The 27,451-nt window shown below is 36.8% G+C and overlaps 1 protein-coding gene across 1 annotated transcript in view; it reads right to left on the reverse strand.

Moving 5' to 3' along the window:
• col11a1a (collagen, type XI, alpha 1a) overlaps positions 1-27,451 on the reverse strand; it is a 281,120-nt gene that overhangs the window by 227,202 nt on the left and 26,467 nt on the right. Inside the window, 1 exon segment of the mRNA XM_030123523.1 lies at positions 647-772. Coding sequence (XP_029979383.1) covers positions 647-772 — 126 coding nt within the window.

A 27,451-nucleotide genomic window follows, 5' to 3' on the forward strand; every position in this document is an offset into this window, starting at 1 on the left:
GCATTAGGTGTGCAGTCAGATAAATCTAATAACAATAACAATAATAATAATAATAATAATAATAATAATAATAATAATGCACATTTAGTTTTGCAATCTCCTCGCTAATCTAAGCGATCTAAAATATCTAAATGCTTGGAACTCCATTGATTTCCTAATAAAACGTCTGTTTTTGTTTATTCTGAGATGCTTTTAGTGACTAATACATCCACTGTAATCTCTTTTATTTGTGTTCTTGTCAAGTTTTAACCGAGCAGAGCTGTTAAAACACGTACGAGTTCACCAGGATCTTTCCAAAAAACGAAGCCTGCAGCTTAGCCACACACCGAAACGGATCTGTAAACCGAACTGCAATAACCGAACAAGCCAAGTGCGCTTATTAAAGCACTTAACTGATCCCTAGAGGGGACTTCCCAAGGTCTAATAAATTACATGAGAATATTAAAGCCATGTCTCTAATGCATAATACATTAAAACCCTGCGAACAATTCAAATGAACGGGACTAATGCTATGAAAACAAGTGTCTTATTAAAGCATCGAAAGGCTACGGATGTGGAGACAAAGGACGGGTTAAAGCTGATCCGATTAAACCTGCTAGGAAACCAGACGGCTATATAAAGCAGCCACCCTCCGACGCTGGCTGACCTCCAGTTCAGGCTCCTGGGCCTGTACAGTTTCACCCAGGGGAGTGTCACAGTCTGGGCTATAGTGTTCACAGTAGTCGTAGGCCGCTGAGGCATCGTCCACGATCAGGAGCTGCTGGACGTCACCCTGCAAGAAAAAAGAAAAAAAGAAATAGAAAATGAGTTAGTTCTTTCATATTCACACAACATAAACCTCTAGAGTTCTGTTTTATAAGGGGTCAGTGCAGTAATGTCACCACCTTCAAATCCCAGATTAAAACTTATTTATTCAGACAGGCTGACTCAATTCCATAGTGTCGCTTTTATGTGCAGCCATTTTATGTACCTATGTGTTTTATATGTGTGTTTGATTGATTGATTGATTGATTGATTGACTGATTGATTAATTGATTGATTGATTGATGCATTTATTTCGAATACAAATGTCAAAACAGACGAAAAATAAACAAAACATTTAAATACTAGAAGCATTCGGAGAGCGCAGACCTCCACCAAGGCAGATCAGTGCCCCCCACCCATTCACCACCAAAATTTAATCATTTGTTCCTCGTGCCAGTATCAATATTTCCTGAAATTTTCATCCAAATCCATCCATAACTTTTTGAGTTGTCTTGGACACAGACAGACAAACAGACAAACCAACGCCGGCAAAAACATAACCTCCTTGGCAGAGGTAATAAGACATATAATATAAATTCAACAATACGGAGAGCGAAGACCTCCACCAAGACAGATCTGTCCCCCCCGATCACCACCAAAATTTAATCATTTCTTCCTTGTGCCAGTATCAACATTTCCTGAAAATTTCATGAAAATCCATCCATAACTTTTTGAGTTATCTTGCTAGCTAACAAACACACAAACAAACAAACAAAGCAAAGTGATCACAATACCATATGTGTGTGTATGTGTGTAATTTTAATTGTGTTTTATTTTAACAATTTTGTACTGTGACCTTGAGTGTCCTGAAAGGCACCTATAAATAAAATGTATTATCATATTATTAATATGAATATAACAAGTGGTTCCAGGCATAACAAACCCCGACCCTCGCACGTATTGTAGCATTTTTTGGCGTCGATCCAGCTGATGTCATCATGTCTATGCATGTGCTGATGTCAGTGTATCAATTGTCAAGTCTGAAGTAAATTGAAACAAAATTTATGTTTTTATAGACATGTGAAATTTCAAAATTAGGAGAAAAAAAAATAAAAGATGTAAAAAATTCCTAAAAATTTGAACTTAGACACTTTTCCCAAAATGTAACCACATCTATTCTGGTTCACTGGCAATATATAAACCCAATTTGGTATGAAGTCAACCAATAGTTTTGCTGCTACAGACATTTGAAATTTCACCCATTACAAGTAAATGGGGGAAAAAAAAAAAGATTTTACAAATTCATACAAAATTTGAACTTTGACCTACTTTCCCTAAAATGTAATCAGATCTATTCTGGGTCACTGGTGATCTATAAACCCAATCTGGAATGAATTCAACCAATAGTTTTAATGCTAGAGTATTAACAAACTAACAAACAAACAAACAAACAAAATGAACCAAAAACAATACCCCTTTCCCTCCCTTTGGGGGGTGGGGTAATAACCTTTATTGCTGACACAAGTACATATAACACAGTGTTTTTCAACCTTGGGGTCGGGACCTCACGTGGGGTCGCCTGAAATTTCTAGTAATTGATAAAAATTAAGAAAAACTTACTAATAAAAATATATATGGTGAGTTGAGAGAGACAGTCACATAAAAGACATGACAAATTGTGAGTCTGAAACTGAAGCACTGTGGTTCTGTTTCTCTGTCAAATGTTCATTGTGGTCGGTTTCAGATGCTGCAGCTCTTTCATAATTCATAGTTTGAGTTCTTGTTTCTTCAGTATTAACTGTAAATCCAAGCTGGACTGACTGTACATATCCTGACCAAGGAAAATCCAATTCTCACTTTGTGCAGTAATCTACACCTGGCTTTACTGCCTCTGTCCATAATAATATACATTACATAGACTAAATGTCTAAAATTAATATTTATTTGTAACATAGTACAGCAAACTATTACATGACCAAAAACAAATCTAAGATATATAGATATAAGAAATACAGACTATTGCACCAAGAATAAGAGATAACAGATAGAATCAGTTCCAATAACAGAACGTATGCTTGTGTTTGACCTGTTTATTTTAGCTGCTTTTATTTGCATGTTTGTAGTAGATTTGATATCTGATGTACACACTGGATGGGACTTTAAATCTCATTGTACTTGTTACAATGGCAATAAAGATATTCTTTTATTCCATTCTTAGAGTTCCTGCATGGTCTTGAAAAGTCTTAAAGGTCTTGAATTCACAAATTTGCATTTAAAACCTTAAAAAAAGTCTTTAAGAAGGTATTAAATTTGATATGGTAGGTCTTAAGTTATACTGCCATACACTTGTTTTCTGTATTGTGTTTGAATGTGTTTGTTAAATGCCCAAGCTGCAAAGAAAGTAACGTTAGTCGACTAAGTTCCACCCATTCCCACCTGGTAATTTATATTAAAATTAGGAACCAGTTATCGCTAATTGAAAAATGACTCGGATCAAGGCGTTGGAGTAAATAAATACATTTTCCTAAATTCTAGGAGTCACAAATATTTGCCAGTATGGCCATGAAATAGGCTGTGAAATGAGCATTAAATTCTATTGTAAATAGTCTTAAAAAGATCCTAAAAAGTCTTGAATTTAACTTGTAGAAACCTGTAGGAACCCTGTATTCTTCTAGTTGAATCGCTACAGGCTGGTAAAACCAAACCACTAGCGTTAGATCAGACCTGGTGTCAGACTCACTGACAAGAGCGTCATGTCTCATCTTGCTCAAATGCTCAAGCAACGCCAGGTAAAGTGGCACAAATGTAAATCTTAAATTACAGATGCGATCTCCGGGGTCCACGGTGAGTAAAATCCTCCTGGCACCCGCCCCGTACAGGCCACGTTCATACGGCGCAAAGAGGAAACTCAGTTCAGACAGTTCTGGGGAAATTATTATTATCAGCGCTGGGGTTTACCTCAGGATATCAAACCAACATGTATCATCAAGACGAAAGCAACACCTGGCATGGCAATGTTCAGCAGTAAAAGATGTTACTAACACATTTATGCGTCTAAAACATGTTGGCATGCTCAGGACTTTTCATATCACGGGTAGAAAAAGAATCTTTTCCAAGTAGATGCCCAGCAATGTTGGGAGTAACGCGTTACAAAAGTAATGCATTACAGTAAAGGACTACTTTTTGCTGTAGTGCAGTAGAATAAGACATAACTAATCAATATTCAGTAATATTTTATTTGGTACATGTTCAATAGCGCTTGCATTACGACACAGTTTTTAACCATAATTTAATTGCTCAAATGAAAAAAACAAAAAACAGGAAGATTGTGAGACCTTAAGGCAGTGTTTTTCAACCTTGGGGTCAGGACCTCACAAGGGGTCGCCTGGAATTCAATTGGGGTCGCCTGAAATTTCTTGTAATTGATAAAAATTTTAAAAAATAAATAAATTACTAATAAAAAATATATGGTGAGTATAATAAATATATGGTCAGTCCCAATCCATAAAAGACTTGACGGACTCTGAAGCTGAAACTGCAGCACTGTGGTTCTGTTTATCTGTCAAATGTTCATTGTGGTCAGTTTCAGATGCTGCAGCTCTTTCATAATTCATAGTTTGAGTTCTTGTTTGTTCAGTATTAATTGTCAGCCTTGGAAGTCCAAGCTGGACTGACTGTACATATCCTGACCAAGGAAAATCAAATTCTCACTTTGTGCAGTAATCTACACCTGGCTTTACTGCCTCTGTCCATAATGATATACATTATATTAGGGCTGCTCGATTATAGGAAAAAAAAAAATCATGATTATTTTAGCAATAATTGAAATCACGATTATTAAAAACGATTATTTGTTAACCTTAAAGTTGTTTATTTTTCTCTTGCAAAACAATGTAAAATATACTCTTTAAACATAAATAAAGCTTTTAACCACTAAAACAAAGTATGTTCACTTTTGTACGAAACAAAAAAATCTTTGAATGCAAATAAGTGTACTGTAAATTCAAGTGTTTCCTTTTGTAAATAAATAGTGCACTGGAATTAAACTGCTATAGACTTGCCATAGAACTGTAGCAATAAAAAAAAAACTCACGTAAAGTGCAAATTATAAATTCAAGTATGTTCAATGTAGTATGAAACATAGTAAATTCAGTGGCGTATCGTGAGGTTTAAGTTCAGGCTTTCTGTTTACATCAGCCATCTAGAATACGTACGTTAGGGTTATACAGGTTAGGTTAGGTTAATACGGGAGTTACAGCGTAAAGAGATTCGGAGACTGAAGATTGCATTGCGGACGAAGTTGTTTTTATGTGTTTTAGTTTTTCATAAGATTATGATAACAGTGGCGGTGGTTAAACTTCAGATGGTTACAAAGGTTTGTTGTGTCAGCGGTCGGTGCGGACACAACTACCAAACACTTTTTGCACGTGATGTGTTTTTGCTCTTCGTCTTCTTCATCAAACCCAAAGTGATTCCATACAATTGAATCTGACTTGCCTTTTTTGTTTACCAAGCACTTCTGCTGTGATTCTCTTGCCATTTTTCCAGTTCACTAGGTACAACTTTCCTCTTGGGGTGGACCTGCCGGTAGAGGTAAGATCGGGCCTAAAAAATCCAGCCCGACCCGACCCAGGCCCGCGGGTATTAAAGCCCGACCCAGCCCGAGCCCGACCAATTAACTTGATTTGCAGGCCCGAGCCCGAAGCAAACCCGAAATTTCATATTTTATTTGTGAGGACTCGGGAGGAGGAGGGGTGATTTATGATAACAAATTAAAGCCTGTCTTTTGTAACGAAATCTAAGTTAAACAAGACTGTATAAACATTTACATCTTTTATATTTCTGTGTCTGCAGAGGTTACATTAACCGACAATTTTCCATCATTGACGGATTTTTTTAAGAGTTGACGGGAAAAATTTAAGGCCGTCCGTCATTTTGACGGGTTGAAAATTGGCCCATAAACCACAGCAGCAGTACGTCCTTAAGAATCTAGCGCGGCACTTTAAGAGAGAGAGAGAGGCAGAGAGACAAAGAAGAACAATGACGGGTGGATAATAGACAGAGACAGGAAGGAGTTCTTTGAATTGTCATTGCAAGAGTTTAGTACAGTACGTGTTGTGATGAGGCGACTTCTGTTTTTTTGCGGACCACGGTCTCTCGTGGCCAAAACTACTCACGGCCAGCGAGAGAGAAGCCCGGCCCGACCCGACCCGACCCGAACGTAATGACTGACATTTTAGGCCCGACCCGGCCCGAAATTCGGGTCAGGTCGGGCTCGGACTCGGGCTTGGGCTTAAGATCTTACCTCTACCTGCCGGCTAGCTGGCAGCTGTAGCTTAGACGGGGGCGGGGCAGAGCAGCTCATGGGAGCTTGCGTGCGCGTGAATTAAAACAACTCAAAATTAATAATCGTTTTTTCTCGATTACATAATTTTTGTAATCGTTGCATGTAATAATCGAAATCGTAATCGAATTTTGATTAATTGCACAGCCCTACATTATATAGACTAAATGTTCTCTAAAATTACCGTTTATTTGCAACATAGTATAGCAAACTATTACATGATCAAAAACAAATTAATTTTAGCAAAAAAAAAATGTCTGGGGTCGCCCGAAAATTATGATGTTAAAATGAGGTCACGAGACAAAAAAGGTTGGAAACCACCGCCTTATGGAATCAAAAATGCGTCTGTAAAGCTCTATTTCCCGTTGGTGTTCAGCCAGTGGGTGAAGATGACAGAAGACAGTCCATTGTCCACATGGACGTATGCTCATTACTAACCCTAACCCTGCTTTACACAAGCTAGTTAGCATGATCCCTAAGATCAGCAATGACGAGTTAGGCTATGACTAGTTACAATTCTTTATCAATTACAGATTTATCTACTGGTGTCTTAGGTGCTGCGCCCTCTGTTTGAACATGTAAAATACTGATAAAAAATGCAAGTGTTCCTGCTGGGATTCAAACATCGTAGCCCATTGCGTTATTTACTGAGCTATCCGTCCATGTACTTCGGGGCGCAAATTTACACATCCCAAGGTTCTCTTATCTATTATATTGGTGGGGTTGGGTTCTACTGGGAATGTCTATGACAAGAGACTGTATGTAATTCAAAAGTAATATAATAGTCATGTAACGCACTACATGTCTGAGGCAGTAATATTTTGCTTTTTTAAAAGGAATTATGCATTTTAAAACATTTCCCTGTGGTCTACATAAACTGTAAATGCTCTGCTTGAGTCTGAATTCTTCATTAATTCAACTCCACAGGTCCATCTTCAACCCTATGTCTGAATAACGACACCAGAAAGGTGGTTTAGAGCGCTGGCCCTTTAAATGCAAATGAGCCACTTCAGGCCCCGCCCCCTCCAGGTGGTTGGCTGTGCTGCTCTGTCCCATTCAACCAACAACTGAACATTTTAGGTAATTGTCTCAAAGTTTGGACATATTTTCAGTATGGACTACAACCACTACTGCTGACAAACAGTTATGGCGTACTCTGAGAAATGTTTATCGGAAGTCTGGACCTGATATGTGCAAATGTTATAGATGTAACAAATTAAGCAGGAATTCAAACAGAACATAGAAATCCACTTGATTTTTGTGGGAATTCATATAAAGATAGCTTTTTCAGCACCTGGAGGGTTCAAATTCAAACTTTATGAACTATTAGGGTCCAAATACACAAATACAGGGGTTGGACAAAATAATGGAAACACCTTCACCTCAAGATGATAATGCCCCAATCCATACAGTTAGAATTGTTAAAGAATGGCATGAGGAACATTCTAATGAAGTTGAGCATCTCGTATGGCCGGCACAGTCCCCAGACCTCAACATTATTGAGCATTTATGGTCAGTTTTAGAGATTCAAGTAAGACGTCGATTTCCACCGCCATCGTCTCTAAAAGAGTTGGAGGGTATTCTAACTGAAGAATGGCTTAAAATTCCTTTGGAAACAATTCACAAGTTGTATGAATCAATACCTCGGAGAATTGAGGCTGTAATTGCCGCAAAAGGCGGACCTACACCATTTTAAATTATATTTTGTTGATTTTTTAAGGTGTTTCCATTATTTTGTCCAACCCCTGTAAATGAACCAAAGACTAATAAAAGTGACTTCAGCAAAATATGACCCTTTCAAGGTAAGGTTACTTTTAAATGACAGTAACAAGTAATCTGTAATGCATTTCAGTTTGGAAGTAACTTGCATAACACTGATGCCCAGTACAGTGAGTGTCAAAGGGGAACTAAAATAAGTGTTCCAGACGATGAAAAGGAAATGCTTTGAGAAAAAAAACAGAATTGAATGAAAACCGTTAGAATAGCACACAGGAAAGAGTAAACACTAAAAGTCCCAGACACGGTTTGGCGAAGCTTGTCAAACCACAGTGTTCCTTGTCTATGGTCGGACAGACGGAACACCACAATGCTTGACACCATTCCAACGCTGTCTCGCCTTGTTATCAGTCCTACAGCCAAAGCACACAGCTCACAGCTAGACCCAAAACACATTGGACGAATATCATCTTTGGATCTTTAGACTCTGTAATTGCTTTGCTTGAGTTCCCAGGGCTTTGTTTTTTTGAGCAGCTGAGGGAGGTTTGTGTGCAGTGAAAGAAGCTGGCTTTTTCTTTTTTTTTTTTTTTTTTTTTTTTTTTTTTTTTTTTTTTAAGGATGTCTGGCAGATGCCTGAGCCCAGATGTAAAACTTGCACTTGTGTCAGCGGGGACACTATATGTCGACGGGCAGAGCAAGAAGAAGAATGAAGCAGGCTGCGACTTGTCAGGAGAATGTCTGTGTGAAGGTGTATCCTCCCAAAAAAACTAAAATCTATGGATCCTTCTCATGTACCTTAGTGTAAACATGCATATGCTAAGGCTTGTCCCATAGGAAAACTAACATGGTGCTTGAAACTTTCTCTGTGTAGCTATCCATCAACGTCTCCTCACGTGGCTTCAGTTTGACAGCCATAATAGTCCTGCGAGTCAGTGGAATGCTACATGAAAGTAGGTTTCTCTGACTCATCCGGAGCATTTCGAACAGTAACACTGCGCTTGAAACTCCGCTTTGCGTCTTAAAGATAGGGTAAGGAGATCCTGGAAAAACGGTTTGAGCACGCTACATTTAGAAAATATACACAACTCAAAAGTCCAAACCCCTTTCTTCAGACTTCCCCCCAAAGCCACGCCTCCAGAATGCGCAATTCTTGTTCCCGAGGGTTCATGAGCGCTGCGCAGCATCAATTCACCCACCTGCCGTCCCTGTCGGCAGAACAGCCCCGATTCATACCTACCTGGCTAACGTTACATTCCCTAGTGATTTATGTAAGTGACAAAACAGCTTGCCGGCGAACTTTACATTCTAATATAGCTAATACAGCCAAGCTCTCGCTCTGACTTCGTTTCCTGTACAAGTGCTCCAAGCCTCTGTGAACGCGTGATTCATGCACAAAGAGGGGTATGCAATCGGAGTGGGGTGGGGTGGGGGAGCAGTTGAAATTGATAGACTTATCACCATCCAGTCATTTCATTGGACTTCCCCCTGAAGCCACACCTCCAGAGTACCGGAATCTGCAATGCTTGTTCCCCAAGGTTTCATGAGCGCTGCGCAGCATCAATTCGCCCACCTGCCGCCCCTGTCGGCAGAACAGCCCTAATTCATTCCTAGCTGGCTAATGTTACATTCCCTAGTGATTTATGTTAGTGACAAAACAGCTTTCTGGCGAACTTTCCATTCTAATATAGCTAAAATACCTAGCCAAGCTCAGGCTCTGGCTTCATTTCCTGTACAAGTGCTCCAAGCCTCTGAGAACGTGCGATTCAGATCAGAATCAGATCAGAATCTCTTTATTGTTATTGTACAAATACAACAAAATTGAGGTAGAGCAAGAACTACAAGGCACAACAAATAACAGTAAGAAGGCACGCTTATTTACTTTAGAAAAAATCAAAAATAAAAGAATTGAAACAAGGAATAATGACAATAAGGACTGTTTGTTTATGGATGATGCTGTACTGATAAATATGCTGTAATTATTAAAGAAAATGGTTGAATTGTTGAGTCTGTTTGTATGACTGGACTGCCAAGATCATATTGTTGAGTGTAATTCAGTTACTGCGTTATGTATTTGTTGTGGTTTGATGTTAAAATTAGGAAAATATTATTGTTTGAGTCTTGTATCAAGTTAGTGATAAAGGTGTAAAAGCACTGAGGGGTAGGATTAAATAAGTTTATACTTCTTTCTACTCGTTTTCGACCATGCAAAATTCAGACTTGTATGTGCTTAGAGATAGTTTCTGTCCATTTGAATGTTTTATTTTGTTTTTATTTTGTTTTTTTTGCATGTTCGAAATAAATCAATCAATGAAATCAATCAAGGAATGATTGTAAAAAAAAATATATATGCACGAAGAGGAGTATGCGGGGGGGGGGGGGGGGGGGGGGGGGGGGGCAAATGGCAGTTGAGTTTGATAGACATATCAACATTCAATCATTTCGATGGGCCGCTTAAAATGATTGGATGGTGTTTTTTGAGTCCTGTCCATTCCATTTCCATTTTGTGTTAGAGCACTTAATTAATTGGTTGCAATTGGAGGTGTGGTGGGTTTTTTTATGCAATATAGAAAAAAATGTTCCAGAAAAACATCTCCTACCCCACCTTTAATATCGCAAGTCAACAATTATCTCGAGATTTTGCGCATTATCTGTATTTGTCGGTGAATAAAGTGCAAATAATCCTGAAAAAAAATCACAGTACCAGCCCTGAAATGAGTGGGAAAGAAAAAAAGAAAAAAAAAAAAGAACAGCAAACGGTTCAGTGGTAAAACGAGGTGCAAAGTCTGGAAAGTTAAGCTAAGATGTGTGTGTGTGTTTATGGAAGCTCGACAGAGACAGAGAGATCAAGCTTTGGCCTGAGTCAAGTTGACATGTATTACCTCATGTGTCACCCTAAGACCAACAGTGAATGCTTGAACCCTGCCTAGAGTCAGCTCTAATTAGACCATGTCTGAGAGCCACCCGTCTGCACACAAATAGGCTGTGGAGTTCAGCCCCCAGACCAGATCGGCACGACTGGGAAACCAGGACGAGAGCAACACCCTGTGACACATTCAATACAAAGGGAAAAAAAAAAAAAAAATAGGACCAATGCCTCTGTATCTCACCGGCATGTTCCATCAAGACAATAACAAGTTGAATTTGGGAGATTGTCAGGTTCTGTCTCTATGTTAGAGTCCTGTGGTGTTGATTCAGGAGATTAATGTCCCAATAGAACTGGGTGGTACTTTCACTTGAGGACTCCTATCAGAGATCAATAGGAACTAGATTGATTGCTGTAACCATTTCCACGTTATAAACCATCAAAATATGGACCATTATAAGTGAAGACACATTTGTAGTATTTCAAAAAGTAGTAAAAAATGCAAAAATCAAAATTTCTCAAAATTGTGAACAAACTTTGTAGATATTATCCCAAGGAAGCTACACATAAAATTTGAAATGAATCCGATCAGGAGTTTTGTGAGAGAAGATGTTTGGAAAAATTGCTAACAAAGATGACAATGGGGATGAAGATGACTACGATGATGATGAAGACGACAGCAGCGGCGGCAATGAAGATGATGCCGGCAATGACGATGACGACAGCGACGAAGATGAGGACGGCGACGAAGAGAACGACGAAGACGACAGTGACAAAGGCAACAACGAAGGCAACAACGAAGGCAATGACAAAGGCAACGGTGACGAAGACAACAGTGATGAAGACAACGGCAATGGAGAAGATGACAAAGATGATGATGAAGATGACGACGAAGATGACGACAACGACGACGATGACAACGAAGATGAAGACAAAGACGATGATGAAGACTGGTGATGAAGACGACGACAAAGACGACGATGAAAACAACGAAAAAAAGATGACAACAAAGATGACGACAACAAAGATGATGATGAAGAAGACAACGAAGATGACGACGAAGATGATGACGATGAAGACAACAACGAAGATGAAGACAAAGACGATGATGAAGACAATGGTGACGAAGACGACGACAAAGACAACAATGAAAACGACGATGAAGACAACGACGAAAAAGATGATGACGACAAAGATGACGACGACAAAGATGATGATGAGGAAGAAGACAACAAGGATGATGACAAAGATGACGACGATGAAGACAACGACGACAACAAAGATGAAGACAAAGACGACGATGAAGACAATGGTGACGAAGACGACGACAAAGACAACAATGAAAACGACGATGAAGACGACGACGAAAAAGATGATGACGACAAAGATGACGACGACAAAGATGATGATGAGGAAGAAGACAACAAAGATGATGACAAAGATGACGACGATGAAGACAACGACGACAACAAAGATGAAGACAAAGACGACGATGAAGACAATGGTGACGAAGACGACGACAAAGACGACGATGAAAACGACGATGAAGACGACGACGAAAAAGATGACGACGACAAAGATGATGATGAGGAAGACGGCGACGAAGATGACGACAAAGATGACGACAATGAAGACAATGATGACGACGAAGATGAAGACAAAGACGATGATGAAGACGATGACAAAGACGACGATGAAAACGACGATTAAGACGACGACGACGAAAAAGATGACGATGAAAAAGATGATGATGAGGAAGACGACAACGAAGATGACGACAAAGATGACGAAGATGAAGACAAAGACGATGACGAAGACAATGGTGACGAAGACAATGGTGACAAAGACGACAAAGACAACAACAACGAAGATGATGATGACAAAGACGACGATGACAAAGACAGCAACGACAAACATAACGACAAAGACGACACACAACGACAACGGAGACGATGCCGATAACAACTAAAATGAAGATGACGGAGACGAAAACAACAAAGACAACGATGACGATAACAGCAACAATTACGATGAAGATGAAGACAACCCTGAACACAGCGCCTTCACAATAGCTCATGGCCTAAAAGCCGCTGAGCTAAAAATAGACAATATGGTGCCAATAAATGCAGAAATCAAGTCTCAAAGCGGTTAAAACTCACTAATGTGGGTCAGCTCTGTTACGGTGGTACTGCTCAGAGCCATTTTTGCATTTTAGCACTTCATTAAAAAGCGTTTTCAAGCTTAATACGACAGCAGGGGAGTCACCTAACAAAGAAGAGACTCGACCCAGACAAGGCGAGCGAGAATCCGACGTCGACCCAGGAAGGGACACCAAGAGGGATCCAGCGACAGACAGGCAGGCAGGGATTTAGCGCGAGCAGCTGGGATGGTAAAAGATGTTTTGTGCTGGGAAACACCTGGGGAGAGTTATGCCGAAGCTCCGGGCCTGAGATAAAAGCCTCTGGCAACTTGGAGCGAAGCCAGAGCTTTAAATACGCCCCTCCTGGCAACGGCATGAGCGCAGAAACGCACCCGCGAGGTTGTGTGTTAATGACTGCGGGGTCAAAGGTCAATGAGAAGAGAGAGAGAGGCTGAAAGGGAGACGCCGGGTCAAGATCAACAGCTGAGACTTGTGAATCCTCGGAGAAAGCTGTTTATTATTCCCCAGGTCTGTTACGTATTCCCACACCGACGCTTGAGTCATTAACTTTAAAAGAAAATGGGACAGTTGTGTTTTAGTTCAGTTTCACTTAGTTTAACCCTTTAGTATCCCACCCATACAGGCTTTTCTTAAACACCAAAAGCACATAATCTGTAGTAGTGAGTAGCAGTAACGTCAAAATGTTTTGTAACTTTTTAACTTTTTTTTTTGTATTTCAGGTATAAACAAAAATCTGCTGTCATATTTTTAACCCATTAAATGCCATGTTTGTAATGTAAACAAACCATTTTTTATGCATAAAACACAAAAAACTTTTTTTTTTTAACATACGACATAAAAATTGGATTTTTTTTTTTTTTTTTTTTGCAGCCCAGTATATGTCGATGATTAACAGCAACATTGGTTAATATACATTATCATTTTTTGTGCTAGGTAAAATGCTAAATGCTATTACATCAGAATAGCATTTTTATTAACAGCATTCAGTAGCAGTAATAACACGTAATAGTATTTTGTTTATTATTCCCCAGGTCTATTACATATTCCCATTGTTGAGACATTAACATTAGAAGAAAATGTGACAGTTGTGTTTTAGTTCAGTTTCACTTAGTTTAACCCTTTAGTATCCCACCCAGACAGGCTTTTCTTAAACACCAAAAGCACATAATCTGTAGTAGTGTGTAGTAGTAATGTCAAAATGTTTTTCAAACAAGTTTGTTTTTTTTTTTTAACTTTTTAACTTTTTTTTTTGTATTTCAGCCTTAAACAAAAATCTACTGTCATATTTTTAACCCTTAAATGCCATGTTTGTAATGTAAACAAACCATTTTTTGATGCATAAAACACAAAAAACTTTTTTTTTTTAACATACAACATAAAAATTTGATTTTTTTTTTTTTTTTTTTTTTTGCAGCCTGGTATACGAGGGCCGTTCAATAAGTTCATGGCCTCACCCAGAACAGAACAACACAGACTGATAATTTATATTTTATTTTTCAACATAATCTCCATTGACAGCAATGCACTTGGTCCATCGATGTTCAAGCATCACTATCCCATCACGAAAGAATGTAACATCCTGTATTATAACAACCAGTATTTCTGGGTGAGGCCATGAACTTATTGAACAGCCCTCGTATGTCGATGATTAAAAGCAATATTGGTTAATTTTTTTTTTTTTTGTGCTAAGTCAAATATTAAAATGCTAAAATGTCTTAATGTTCATTTTTTTATGAGGTAGAAATTAGAGTGTGAGCCAAAAGGAGTTGCTTTATTCCTTAAAAATTGGTACTATTGCAACCCAGAATGTTGGAAGGACTGAATAATGTGAATGTAATGTCATGTAGTGTACCCAAGCAAGGTTTGTCTGTTCGCTTTTTGTTGTTTTTGCTGATTATGCTGTTTATAAAGTTTGAATAAAAACTCAAGTGAAAAAAAATAAAAATAAATCGGAACTATTGCAACCAACACATTATGTGTTGAAATAAGAACTATTGCAACCTACATTTTCTGGTTTTGTTACAGCTGAAATAACAGACTTCAGAGGAGAATTAAAGGGATCAGTTTGGGCTAAAATCTGCAGAAAAGGTGAGTCGCATATGCATTTTAGTTCTCATTTTTACTTATTTTTATTTCATGTATTCTTTCCCTGCTAGTTTTAGTCGGAGTTGCTCTAATGACCCTGATGCATGACTGTTATTTATGCAAAGCGAATGCACAAACACAGAAGGGGTCAAAGGTGACAGCCGTGCACACTACAGTGCAGATGTTTGGTTTCCATGGAGATGCTGCATGCAGGTTTCCCCCCCGTGCTTTCACCGCTCAGTATTTCTCTGTGACAGATTCCTCTTTTGTCTTTGCTCTACTAAAATCCAGTTGAGTGTTCTAATTACAGGATAAAGGGAGGGCATCGCTGACTGAATCAAAACACAAGCAGTCGTCACCGCGGGTCCTTTGACATACCCCCGCCCAGGGCAACATACCTTTAGCCCAAGCGTAGCCCGCTGTAATTAGACGACCTCCGTGCAATTAGCCACCCCCACCCTGAAGTGTATACAGTAGAGCGGGCTTAAAAAAGCAGGAGGAGGAAACTGCGAAAACACGCGGGGAAATCGGAGGAACGGGCAGGTATGAGTACGAGTGTGCTCTGACAGGTAATGGAAGCCGAGCATGAATAGACAGCCTCATGGCGTTGACACCGTGAGGAGGCCTTGAGGTTGGGAGGGAGGGAGGAGGAGGAGTAGCAACCAGGGGAGAATATGAAGGGAGGAGGGGAAGATGAGGAAACGAGGAAGGCCTGAGAGCGCAATGAAAGACTCCCATTCATCTAAACCAGATCCCTTAGCGTCGGTGGTCGCCTCAACCTGGGGCAGGTATGGAATGAATAGACGTTTATGAAAAATGCAGGTCAGCTCATGGAAACGGATGCCAGAGTTTCAGTACGGGAGTAAAGGACTTTTATATTCCATCAAAATGCATTTCATTATTAACCCGTAAAGACCCAAACAGCCACCGACGATCAAATCCATCTACTGATCTGAAATGTTTAATACCTGCTGATCCACTAATCCTATCGATCCATGTAAATAATTGCTGTAAAATACAGTTTGTCGTTTTTTCATGCTCATCAGATATGACCCATTTGGATGTTCAGAGGCTCCGTAGTGAAGATGTAAACACTGTCATCTTCTACAACATTGATTCACCAGTAAAACCCATAGAGTTGGATCAATGACAGTGGATGGAGATGGTTGGTTTATGTTCAGTTATTGATATCTTTGCTGAAAAAAAAGTCACTTTTTATCTTTATAACCTTTGAATTTACTCTGACTTTTCATGTGCATCTAAATTAAATATAGGAAATTCAACACAGGAAAATACATGGTTTACAGTGATAATACAAAATATAGAGAATGATAATATTATAATAAATCACTTTAAAAAAGTTAAATAAAGCGAACAAATTCACTTGGGAATTGCCACAAAATATGTATATATATATATATATATATATATATATATATATATATATATATATATATATTCTGGCTTTACTCAGTATAAATTATGTATTTTTCTATATTCAATTCACTGATCATGTAGATATTCATAAAAATTCTGATTAAATTCAATGGTGATTAAATCAGAAACAGAGAAAACTGAAAAAAAGTCACTTTTTCAGTAAAATAAATCATTAACTGAACTTAAACCAAGTGTCTTCATCCACTGTCACTGATCCAACTCCAGGGGTTTTACTGGTGAATCAATGCTGTAGAAGATGATGGTATTTCCGCAGTAATTACGGAGCCTCTGAACGTCCAAATGAGTCATATCTGATGACCATGAAAAGACGACAAACTGTATTTTACACCAATTATTTACATGCATGGATCAATGACAGTGGATGGACACACTGGGTTTCAACTTCTGAGACATTTTACTGAAAAACTCACTTTTTCTTCAGTTTTCTCAATTCATCTGCATGATCAGTGAGTCACATATAGGAATATACCTGATTTTCACTTAAAAATCCAAAATACAGAGGATAATATTAGAATAAATTTTGATAAATCACTTAAAAAAGGTTAAAAATGTGAGATTTGGGAACTACCACAAAAGTCACAGAGGTCTTTATGGGTTAATCAAATCAGGAATACTTTTTTATGGTCCGTTAATGATGTATTTGACCGAAAAAGTCACTTTTTCTACAGTTTTCTCTGTTTTTGATAGAATAACCCTCAACTTTAATCTGAGCTTTTATGAACGTCTCAATAATCGGGAATTAAATATAAGAAAATAAAACATTCTACAACATTGATTCACCAGTAAAACCCATAGAGTTGGATCAATGACAGTGGATGGACACACTGGGTTTATGTTCAGTTTATGACACATTTTACTGAAAAACTCACTTTTTCTTCAGTTTTCTCGATTCATCTGCATGATCAGTAAATCACATATAAGAATATACCTGATTTTCACTTAAAAATGCAAAATACAGAGGATAATATTAGAACAAATTGTGATAAATCACTTGAAAAAGGTTAAAAATGTGAGATTTGGGAACTGCCACAAAAGTCACAGTTGGTCTTTGTGGGTCAATCAAATTAGGAATACTTGTTTTTATGTTCAGTTATTTATGAATTTGACTAAAAAAGTCACTTTTTCTGCAGTTTTCTCTCTTTTTGATGGAATAACCCTCAACTTTAATCTGAACTTTTATGAACATCTATATGATCAGTGAATTAAGTATAGGAAAATACCTGATTTACACTGAAAAAAGTAAAATACAGAGGATAATATTAGAATAAATGGCGATAAATCACTTAAGAAAAGTCAAATATAGAGAAAAAACTATTTTGGAAGTCCCACAAAAGTACCACTGGATCTTTATGGGTTAAAATGTATTTCATTATTAACCTGCAATGTACTTCCCAAATGATTTTTTTTCTCTATTTTTAACTTTTCTTGTTATTTATCACCATCTATCATAATATTATGCTCAGTATTTTGCATTCTTAAGTGAAAATCAGGTATTTTTCTATAATTAAGTTACAGACCATGATTGATGTTCATAAAAGCTCAAATTAAAGTTGAATGGTATATCAAAAATTAAGAAAATGGAGGAAAAAGTGGCTTTTTCAGTAAAATATATCATTAACTCACAAAGACCCAGTGTTACTTTTGTGGCAGTTAACCTTTCTCAAGTGATTTATCACCGTTTACTATAATATTTTGCTCAGTCTTTTGCATGTTTGACTGAAAATTAAGTATTCTCCTATATTTAATGTAGTGTCGTTATGTAGATGTTCATAAAAGCTCAGATTTAAGTTGAAGATTATTATCAAAAACACAGAAATTTGAAGAAAAAGAGATTTTTACAGTAAAATACATCATTAACTGAACATAAACCAAGCATCTGTGACCACTGTCATTGATCCAACTCCATGGGTTTTACTGGTGAATCCATGTTGTAGAAGATGACGGTGTTTCCATGGTAACTACGGAGCCTCTGAACGTCCAAATGGGTCATATCTGATGACCATGAAAAGATGAAAAACTGCATTTTACACCAATTATTTACATGTATTGATAGGATTAATGGATCAACAGTTGTTTAACTTTTTGTATCCGTAAATGATTTTGGGTCTTTATGGGTTAAACCTTCATGAAACTCTGAAAAACGACTCGTTAAAGTACAGTTTTCAGTCCTTGTATTGGTCGATAAGAACAGGAAAACAGCACCGTGACACCCTGCTGAGCTTCCAAATGTTAAAAAAACAAATCATTTTTTACAGAAGAACACTCTGGTTGCCATTCCTTACAGCAAAACTGATTTTATCGACTGGTTTCTCCCCTGACTTGAACGCACTAATCTGACTTATTTCCCTCCCTGAGCGTATCCCAGCATGCAACAGTGCCTGAGGATCTCAGAGGGAAGGTGGAACAGGGAACAGACAGGAGATCTGTTCCAAAAACCACACAGAGAAGACCCTGTTAACCCACCGGCGGCTCCTATTTTCAGCTTTTCCAGTGGTCAACATCTGACTGGACAGTTTCATACAGATATTGGCTCCGAAACCAAACCAACGAGGGAGACGTGAGCGCAAATACAACAGCAAATCTGGTTAAATCTTTGCAGCTACATGTCAATTTTTCTGTAATCTTAACCAGTAAAGACCCAAACATCCACTGGCAACCAGAACCATCTACTAATCTAAAATGTTTAATACCTGTTGATCCACTAAACCAGGGGTGTCAAACTCATTTCAGTTCAGGGGCCGCATTCAGCCCAATTTGATCTCAAGTGGGCCGGACCAGTAAAAGAATACCAGTGGAAAAAGTAAAATTATATTATGATCAGGTTTACGTCTACAAAGTTTCCCTAAAACTTATTATTATTATTTCAGTGTGTGTATAAGTACTTTTTGAACATTTTGAGCACAATTTCAACAATACCGCGATAATAATGATAACCGGGATAATTTTGGTCACAGTAACCGTGATATGAAATTTTCATCATTACATCCCTAGTGCCCATATAGAGGTGGGTTAAATGATGTAAAAAACCTTCAGTATCTACTTTTAATTTTGTAATAATTTGCACAGATTTGTCTATTCATTTGCTTTTGTGAAAAATGTGTTCAACTGTAAATAGAGTTTACAGACACCCTGTATCTCCTGCTTGGACTGAACAGGTGTCACCATCAGAGGTCGCATTAACCGGAAATATTCCACCTTTGACAGATTTTTTTTTAAATGATGGAAAATTCTGAAGGCCGTCTGTCATTTTGACAGATTAAAATACTGAGGGTAATTGTTGTTTAGCTAACTTTAGCCTAAATTAGATGCTACTTTGCTAGCGCAAACTGAGCAGACAGCAGAGTCTCCTTAGTTCTTTTAAAAGCCCAGTAAATGTGATGGCACTGATAAACATGGAGAAAAAAGAGGGACTGATGCGGTGAAGGATGACGGACAAGCTAGCTATACTCCAGTTCTTATGGCATTTGGTGTCTTATATGTACGCATTTTCTACCTTTCATGTGTTATGGCATGCAGTGATGTGCAGTCAGAGGAGGCAGAGCCTCCCTTGTCAATCTTGAAAAGAAAAAAACGTGACTATAAAATATAATAAATGTTGATAGTTGTCAGCTGGTATGTCCTATAAACTCATTTTCCATTCGAATCCAATATTGTTATTTTTTTTTTTTTTTTTGTCAATTAGAAAAGCAGAATTTCCGCATGCTCCGTTCAAATACAGGGAGGAGATGCACAGATTCTCCAGGAGGCAGCGCTGTGCTGTGCCTCCCGGAGAACTGTCTCCTCCCCTCATAAACTCTGCTGGTACCCGATGAAAATATTGTGTCGGTGTCCCTCAGTATATCGCAGTTAAAATGCTTTTAAACACTCTGATTATATGCTCTATCCTTCCATAATCTGCATAACGTATGGAATGTATTTCTGTAATGTGTTTAGGCTCGCAGATTCATCATAAAATCGCAGTGAAAAAGTCACTAGGGGAGGCAAACAGTACCCCTGCCTCATGATAGATGGTGCCTGTGAGTCCACAGATTCATGCGCTTATAATCTTCTTCGTTCTTTTTTATACACTTTAATTCACCTCATCAAAAATGGAGGATTACATTTCATGTACAAATAAAGGTAAGACCACAAACTTTTTTTTATTTTTAGTTTGAAATGGCTCTTCTTGAAGGTTTCCTGTTGAGTTCCTGCCAGTCTACCTATGCTGACTTGATGCAGAGCCCATATACCCAGGCCATTCCTTTTGCTCACTCTCTCTATTCCAGTTTCTCAGGCCACCATATATTTGTAGATCTGGCTCTGAAAGAGTCAGTGCCTCCCCAGCCATGAACCCCACTGCACGTCACTGATGGCATGTCAATTTGTGCCCAGATCTGTGGTTCACAGAACCTGAACCCTAACCCTCAGTGCATGGGATAGACACTGCGTAAACATACACAAGGAAAGCTTATAAAGTCTACAGATAACACACCAATTAAAAGTGGCGTATATAATTATGCGAGTCATGATATCACGTTGGTTTATCAGCCAGCAGCAACTACAGCTGCTGCATCACTGAGATGTTTTTGAACATTGAATACGACTAAATATATCTCATTATCATTAAAAAATAAAAATTTGAAATGACGGATAATAATGTTATGACGGAATTTTTACGACCCTGTCTGTCAAAATGACGGACAATAAAAATGTCTAGCGCAACCTCTGGTCACCATGGTGTAGTACACAAGAAAAAAATGGACTTAAACAAGAGCATTAATCTTTTAAATGACATGGCATCAGAGCACATGGTTACTCATCCCAGCACCAGCAAACATAAACTCCAGGAGCAAACACAGTCCTCATGAACCCTTTCAACGACCTTTACTCCCCACCAGAGACGACCACGTCCAATCACAACAATCCAGCCATTGTTTGTCGTTATTTACTTCCCTCCATGTGTCTAAATGTTTAACCTCATTTCATTCCTGCCTTTTGGTATTTGAAGAATCTGACAAAAAAAAATGTGGCAGTTTCGTCCAACAGCTTGGCATTTCTCCGTTTTTTTTTCTTTTTTAATGGATTACTTTGTAGTCAACAACCTCCTGCTACCTCCTGGTCGATCTTTTTTTCTTTGTTTGTTTGTTTTTTGCTTGGTCTAAAGAAATATCTACTATACAGAGCTACAAACTTACAACCAGGCCAAACCAAGACGATAAAAAAACATCCGCCGACATGCAGCTGACGAAGCTGAATTTCAAAATATCACACTTTTACTGCAGCACCCGAATTGGACATAGTCACAGTTAACACAACAACTACCAACTGCATTTGTTAACCCTTTATCAGGCAAGTGACTGTCTTTGGTCATTTACGCACTTATTACAAGACAGTGACAGCAACAGTTCCAGTGAGTCAACAATCTCAGGTCTAATGTGGTCTCCAGGGTCTGTAAGGTCCACCTCTGCATGAACAGTGAGTGTACCTGCTTTGTTCGGTACCATGAAGTAATGGTACTAATGTAAGGAATGATGTTCAAAGGGAGAATGTGGATGTGGACAGGGGTCTGGATCAGCACTGATGTTGAAATGTTCTGAAAGTGATGTTCTACACCGGAAAAAAATCTAAATCTTACCAAGTGTATTTTTCTCATTTCTATTCAAAATATCTCATCACACTTAAATAAAGACAAAATCACCTAAAGAGTAACTTTCCAGTGAGATATAAGAACTTATTTTTAGACAACAGATCTTGAAAATGTTATTTCAAGAAACATTACGAAGATAATTTTCACTTGTTCCATTGGCAGATTTTTTTTGCTTGAATTAAGAAAAAAAAACAAAAAAAAAAAACCTTGAATTAATCATTGCTGAGATGGCGATTGTTTTCTCTATTTTCTCGACAAAATGTCAGAAAATAGTGAAAAACTGTTCTCCTAAGTACCAAGATGATGTCGTCAAATGTCATTTTTGGTCACAAACCAAAGATATTCAGTTAAATGTCACAAAGGACAAAAGAAATATTGACATTTAATGAGATGGAAACGGAGACTTTCCAACTTTCGACTAAAGCTGATTATTAAAATAGTTGTTGATTAATTTAGTAGGCGACAGCTAATCGATAAATCACTGCAGCTTTACATTTCATGGTTTCTGAAAGGCTTACTGTTATTTTCTATATCACTTCCTCATCTGCGGCTAATCACCATTTTCATTGCACATAAGGTGGTTATTTTCTTTGTTTGGTCACAAAATATTGAAGAAAATGTTCAAAGTTCAAGATGATGTCATTAAATGTTTTGTTTTGTTCCACCACACTGCAAAAATCAACATCTTACTAAGAGTATTTTTATCATTTCTAGTCAAAATATCTCATCACACTTAAAATAAGACATCATCACCTAAACAGTAACTTTTCAGTGAGATATAAGAACTGATTTTTAGACAATAGATCTTGAAAATGTTATTTCAAGAAACGTTACGAAGATAATTTTCACTTGTTCCACTGGCAGATTTTTTTGCTTGAATTAAGAAAAAAAAATTAATTAATCCAAAAAAACTCTTGAACTAAGCAAAAAAAGATCTTGAATTAAGTGAAAAAAATCTTGAATTAAGCAAAAAAAAAATCTAGAATTAAGCGAAAACAATCTTGAATTAAGGGAAAAAATCTTAAGTTAAGCAATTAAACTCTTGATTGAAGCAAAAAAAAAAATCTTGAATTAAGTGGAAAAATCTTTAATTAAGCAAAAAATCTGGAATTAAGCAAAAAAAAAAATAATCGAATTAAGGGAAAAAAATCTTGAATTAAGCAATTAAATTCTTGAATTAAGCAAAAAAAATCTAGAATTAAGCAAAAACAATCTTGAATTAGAGGAAAAAATCTTAAGTTAAGCAATTAAACTCTTGATTGAAGCAAAAAAAAAATCTTGAATTAAGCAAAAAAATCTTTAATTAAGCAAAAAATCTGGAATTAAGCAAAAGAAACCTTAAATTAAGGGGAAAAAATCTTGAATTAAGCAATTAAATTCTTGAATTAAGCCAAAAAATCTAGTTTAAAGCAAAAAAAAAATCTTGAATTAAGGGAAAAAACCTTGAATTAAGCAATTAAATTCTTGAATTAAGCGAAAAAATCTTGAATTAAGCAAAAAATCTAGATTTAAGCAAAAAAAAAAAAATCTTAAATTAAGCAATTAAATTCTTGAATTACGCGAAAAATCTGCCAATGGAACAAGTGAAAAAGATCTTGGTAAGATTTCTTGAAATAAGATTTTCACGTTCTATTGTCTAAAAATAAGTTCTTAAATATCACTGAAAAGTTACTCTTTAGGTCATTACTTAGGGCGGCTGTGGCTCAGTTGGTAGAGAGGGTCGTCCGATGACCGAAGGGTTGGCAGCTCGAATCCTGCTTCCGATTGTCCACATGTTGAACCCTAAATTGCCTCCAGTAGGGCCTGGCAGCACCTTGTATGGGTGTGAGGGTCTGAGTGTGTGTGTGAATGGGTGAATGTGAGGCTTTGTAAAGCGCTTTGGGCACAATAACAGTGTGGAAAAGCACTATGTAAGTACTGACCATTTACAGTTATGTCTTATTTTAAGTGGGATGAAATATTTTGACTAGAAATGAGAAAAATACACTTGGTAAGATTTTGATTTTTGCAGTGTAATGTTGTAAAATACATGTTCCTTTCATATTACATTTGTTTTCTTGGATATTTTATATTTACTTAGGGATTTTTTTTTGCCACTCACAGGTAAGGAACCAAATACGGTATCTTCATTGACCTTGATTTTCTACATGACCGTAAAAAAATTTTGATTTTTTTCACAAAAGTCTTGTTATGTCCTCAAATAACACACATATATGGAAGTAAATCTGTCTCATCAAATTTTGGATTATAAAAGCCACTGAATTTCCTCCACTGAATTTTTTTTTGCACTGAAATTAAGTATCTGAATTTTTTTGTCTCTCAATTTAACTATGTTCATAAATTTAGAATAAAAAAAATTCAGATACAAAAAATTCAGAAGTAAAAAATTCAGATACAAAAAAATTCAAATGCAAAAATTCAGATACAAAAAATTCAGAAGCAAAAAAATCAGATCACACATCTGCACTGACTGTCTTCCTGCATCGGCGTCACATGACCAACCTAACATAACTCAATTGGCTGACTGTCGGTTTGACTTGAGATAGAATCCATTGCTTATCCTTGGAGTCCCAGATGTGTGATCTGAATTTTTTGCATCTGAAATTTTTCATCTGAATTTTTTGCATCGGAATTTTTTGCTTCTGAATTTTTTCATCTGAATTTGTTGCATCTGGATTTTTTGCATCTGAATTTTTTGCATCTGAATTTTTTAACCTGAATTTTTTGCATCTGAATTTTTTTTCATCTGAATTTTTTGCTTCTAAATTTTTTCATCTGAATTTTTTAACCTGAATTTTTTCATCTGAATTTTTTGCTTCTGAATTTTTTGCACCTGATTTTTTTTTTAATTCTAAATTTACCAACATAGTTACATTGAGAGACAAAAAATTCAGATACTTAATTTAAGTGCAAAAAAAAATATTCAATGCTAGAAATTCAACGGCTTTTATGATTCAAAATCTGATGAGACAGATTTACTTCCATACACATAGGTTGAAAATTTGAACTTCAGAGTATTTCTATGTGTCCTATACAGGGTTAACAATATTAACTTACTTGATAAACACTGTTATTCTTCACTGCAGAGATGGAAACAACTACTACAGCTCCATGCCAAAGTCACAACTACATTCCATCCTCTGTATTTATCACATATTTAAAGCAAAGCAGTGATTTATTATGTGCAGTTTGATCTTTTCCAGTTGAAATTCTACCTCGTCCTGAGCCGTAATAAACAAACACAGGGGAGAAGGTATGTTGACGCGACATAAACACAAACCTCAAACCACATACAACAGATTATAGCAGAAGTCTGTCTGTTCTAAAGTCAAGTTACAGGTTATAATATGGGGGAATGATCTCACTACCCAACTGTTACAGATAATAAAGGAAAAGTAAACACACACCCTTCAGCTCTTCGATAAAATCAGCTTAAAATGTGAGTGAAAGCTAATATCATGGCTAATATCGTGACTTTTTTGGTGTTTTGTCACTTCGGTCACTGAGTGTCACAACAATATAGACACAATTCTTCCTACTTCCTACTCCCTTTCAGGCACAACAGTTGTTCTTTTTTTTTTATTATTTGATTTTTTTGTGTATTGTTTATCATTATTATTATTTTTCTACTGTTTGATTTTTTATTTGTGTATTGTTTTTTTTTTTTGTTTGTTTTTTGTTTCATATGTTTTGTATTATGTCTGTGTCTGAAATAAACTAACTTAAACTAAACTAAACAATGATTAAAAGTCAATGTTCTGATAAAGTTAGATTTGCATTGAAGCTGCAAACATGAGCGAACTGGGCCAAATCTCAACTTCTATTTTTTTTTTTTTTTTTTTTTTTAACTTATGCGTGATTCAGATGTGTTTATTTTCACAGTGGTATAAACAGCACAAACCACACATCTAATCTGATCTTTTCAGTTCTGCTCTGATCCGCTGTCATAAGTGGTCCTACGTCCAATACAGGTCTGATTACACTGGTCAACAACAAATTTATTGTTTAAGTTTTTTGAGCTGATTTAGGATCATTTTGGTGTGAATCCAAAAATCACATTAATTTTGCTCAATCAGGTCAACTTTCTGAACTATGCTACATATTGGCTTTTTAACATTTTTGCTTACATTTATGGGCATTTTCACATCATATGTTACAAAATTCTCTCATATTTCTTGCAATAAACGAGTTCTGCAGATTTTACTTTTGCCAATTTATGATTAATGGTTTTTTTAATATTACAGGTGAATGAAATGGCTTCGATTAGAAGATCTTGCAAAAATAAGCCTGACGTATTCTGCTACATCTGCGGTGAATACACCATTGTACCTAACAGGAATCCTGTTAGAAAATGATTTTTTTTCTCTTAAAACCTATTTTGGGTGAGAACTATATAAAAAAATCAACTGATAAAGTCACAAAAATGTAATCAATTTTGTGAGAAGATCAAATTTTTCAAAATCAAATTAGCAAAAAAACCTGACCTGATTGAGAAAAACAGATGTCATTTTTGGATTTAGCGGTGCAAAATGGTCCTAATTCAGCTGAAAAAACCTAGACAACTTGCAAAAAAACATTTTTTTGTAACCCAGTGTTATTTTACAACGTGAACTCGGTCTGAAATAAAATACATCAATGTAGATCAACACTTTTGCACAATTGGGTGTAACTGGGAGGTTGGATACACTGCAAAAAAAAGGAATATCTGACTTAGAAATAAAAAATAAACTGACTTGAATTTTTGATATTTATCTCCAAAGTTCATTTTTTAGATTTATTTACTTATTGTGTCTTAACCCATTTAGCCCTATCAGCCCGCCCGCGGGCCGAAAAAATTATATTAACCCTTTCATGCATAATGGTCACTACAGTGGACAGCTCTTCAAAGATGTTCACTTGTATATTCATGGATTTTGTGGACACTTATGCATCATCTCATACACTGCAATTCATACCATTACTGTAACTTTGCTGTTCCTGATAAACTTGATCTGCAGTGACATGTCTGAGTGTAAATCAATTGCTTGTTATTTTATTAGACTGTAATTAGCAGTTTGTTTGTTTTTTTATCTCCATAAATTGAGTAGTGACTCGTATTAGAGTACAATAAAATGTGAGAAAACAACAGATTAGCTGCTTTAAAAAAGGTTTTACTTCATAGTTTTCACCCAATATATTTATTTTATTTCATTTATTTATTTCGATCATGCAAAGAAACAAAATAAAACAAACCGACTGACACAAAATTACTGAATACCTACCTAAAATACCGTACACCGTCTTATAAACCTGGTCAACCCACAAAACAGAACATTATCACACCTTTACGTTGCTTATGTGGACAAAAAAAATCACTGACTGTAAATCAATAACACAAATTGCCTGAGGTTCCTATTTATTTTTTGGAAATTTCACCTAAATTGTCAGTTCTCTGTCAAAGAAAATGTCAAATGT

The sequence above is a fragment of the Sphaeramia orbicularis genome, chromosome 20 (genome assembly GCF_902148855.1).
Source record: "Sphaeramia orbicularis chromosome 20, fSphaOr1.1, whole genome shotgun sequence".
Classification (NCBI taxonomy): Eukaryota; Metazoa; Chordata; class Actinopteri; order Kurtiformes; family Apogonidae; genus Sphaeramia; species Sphaeramia orbicularis.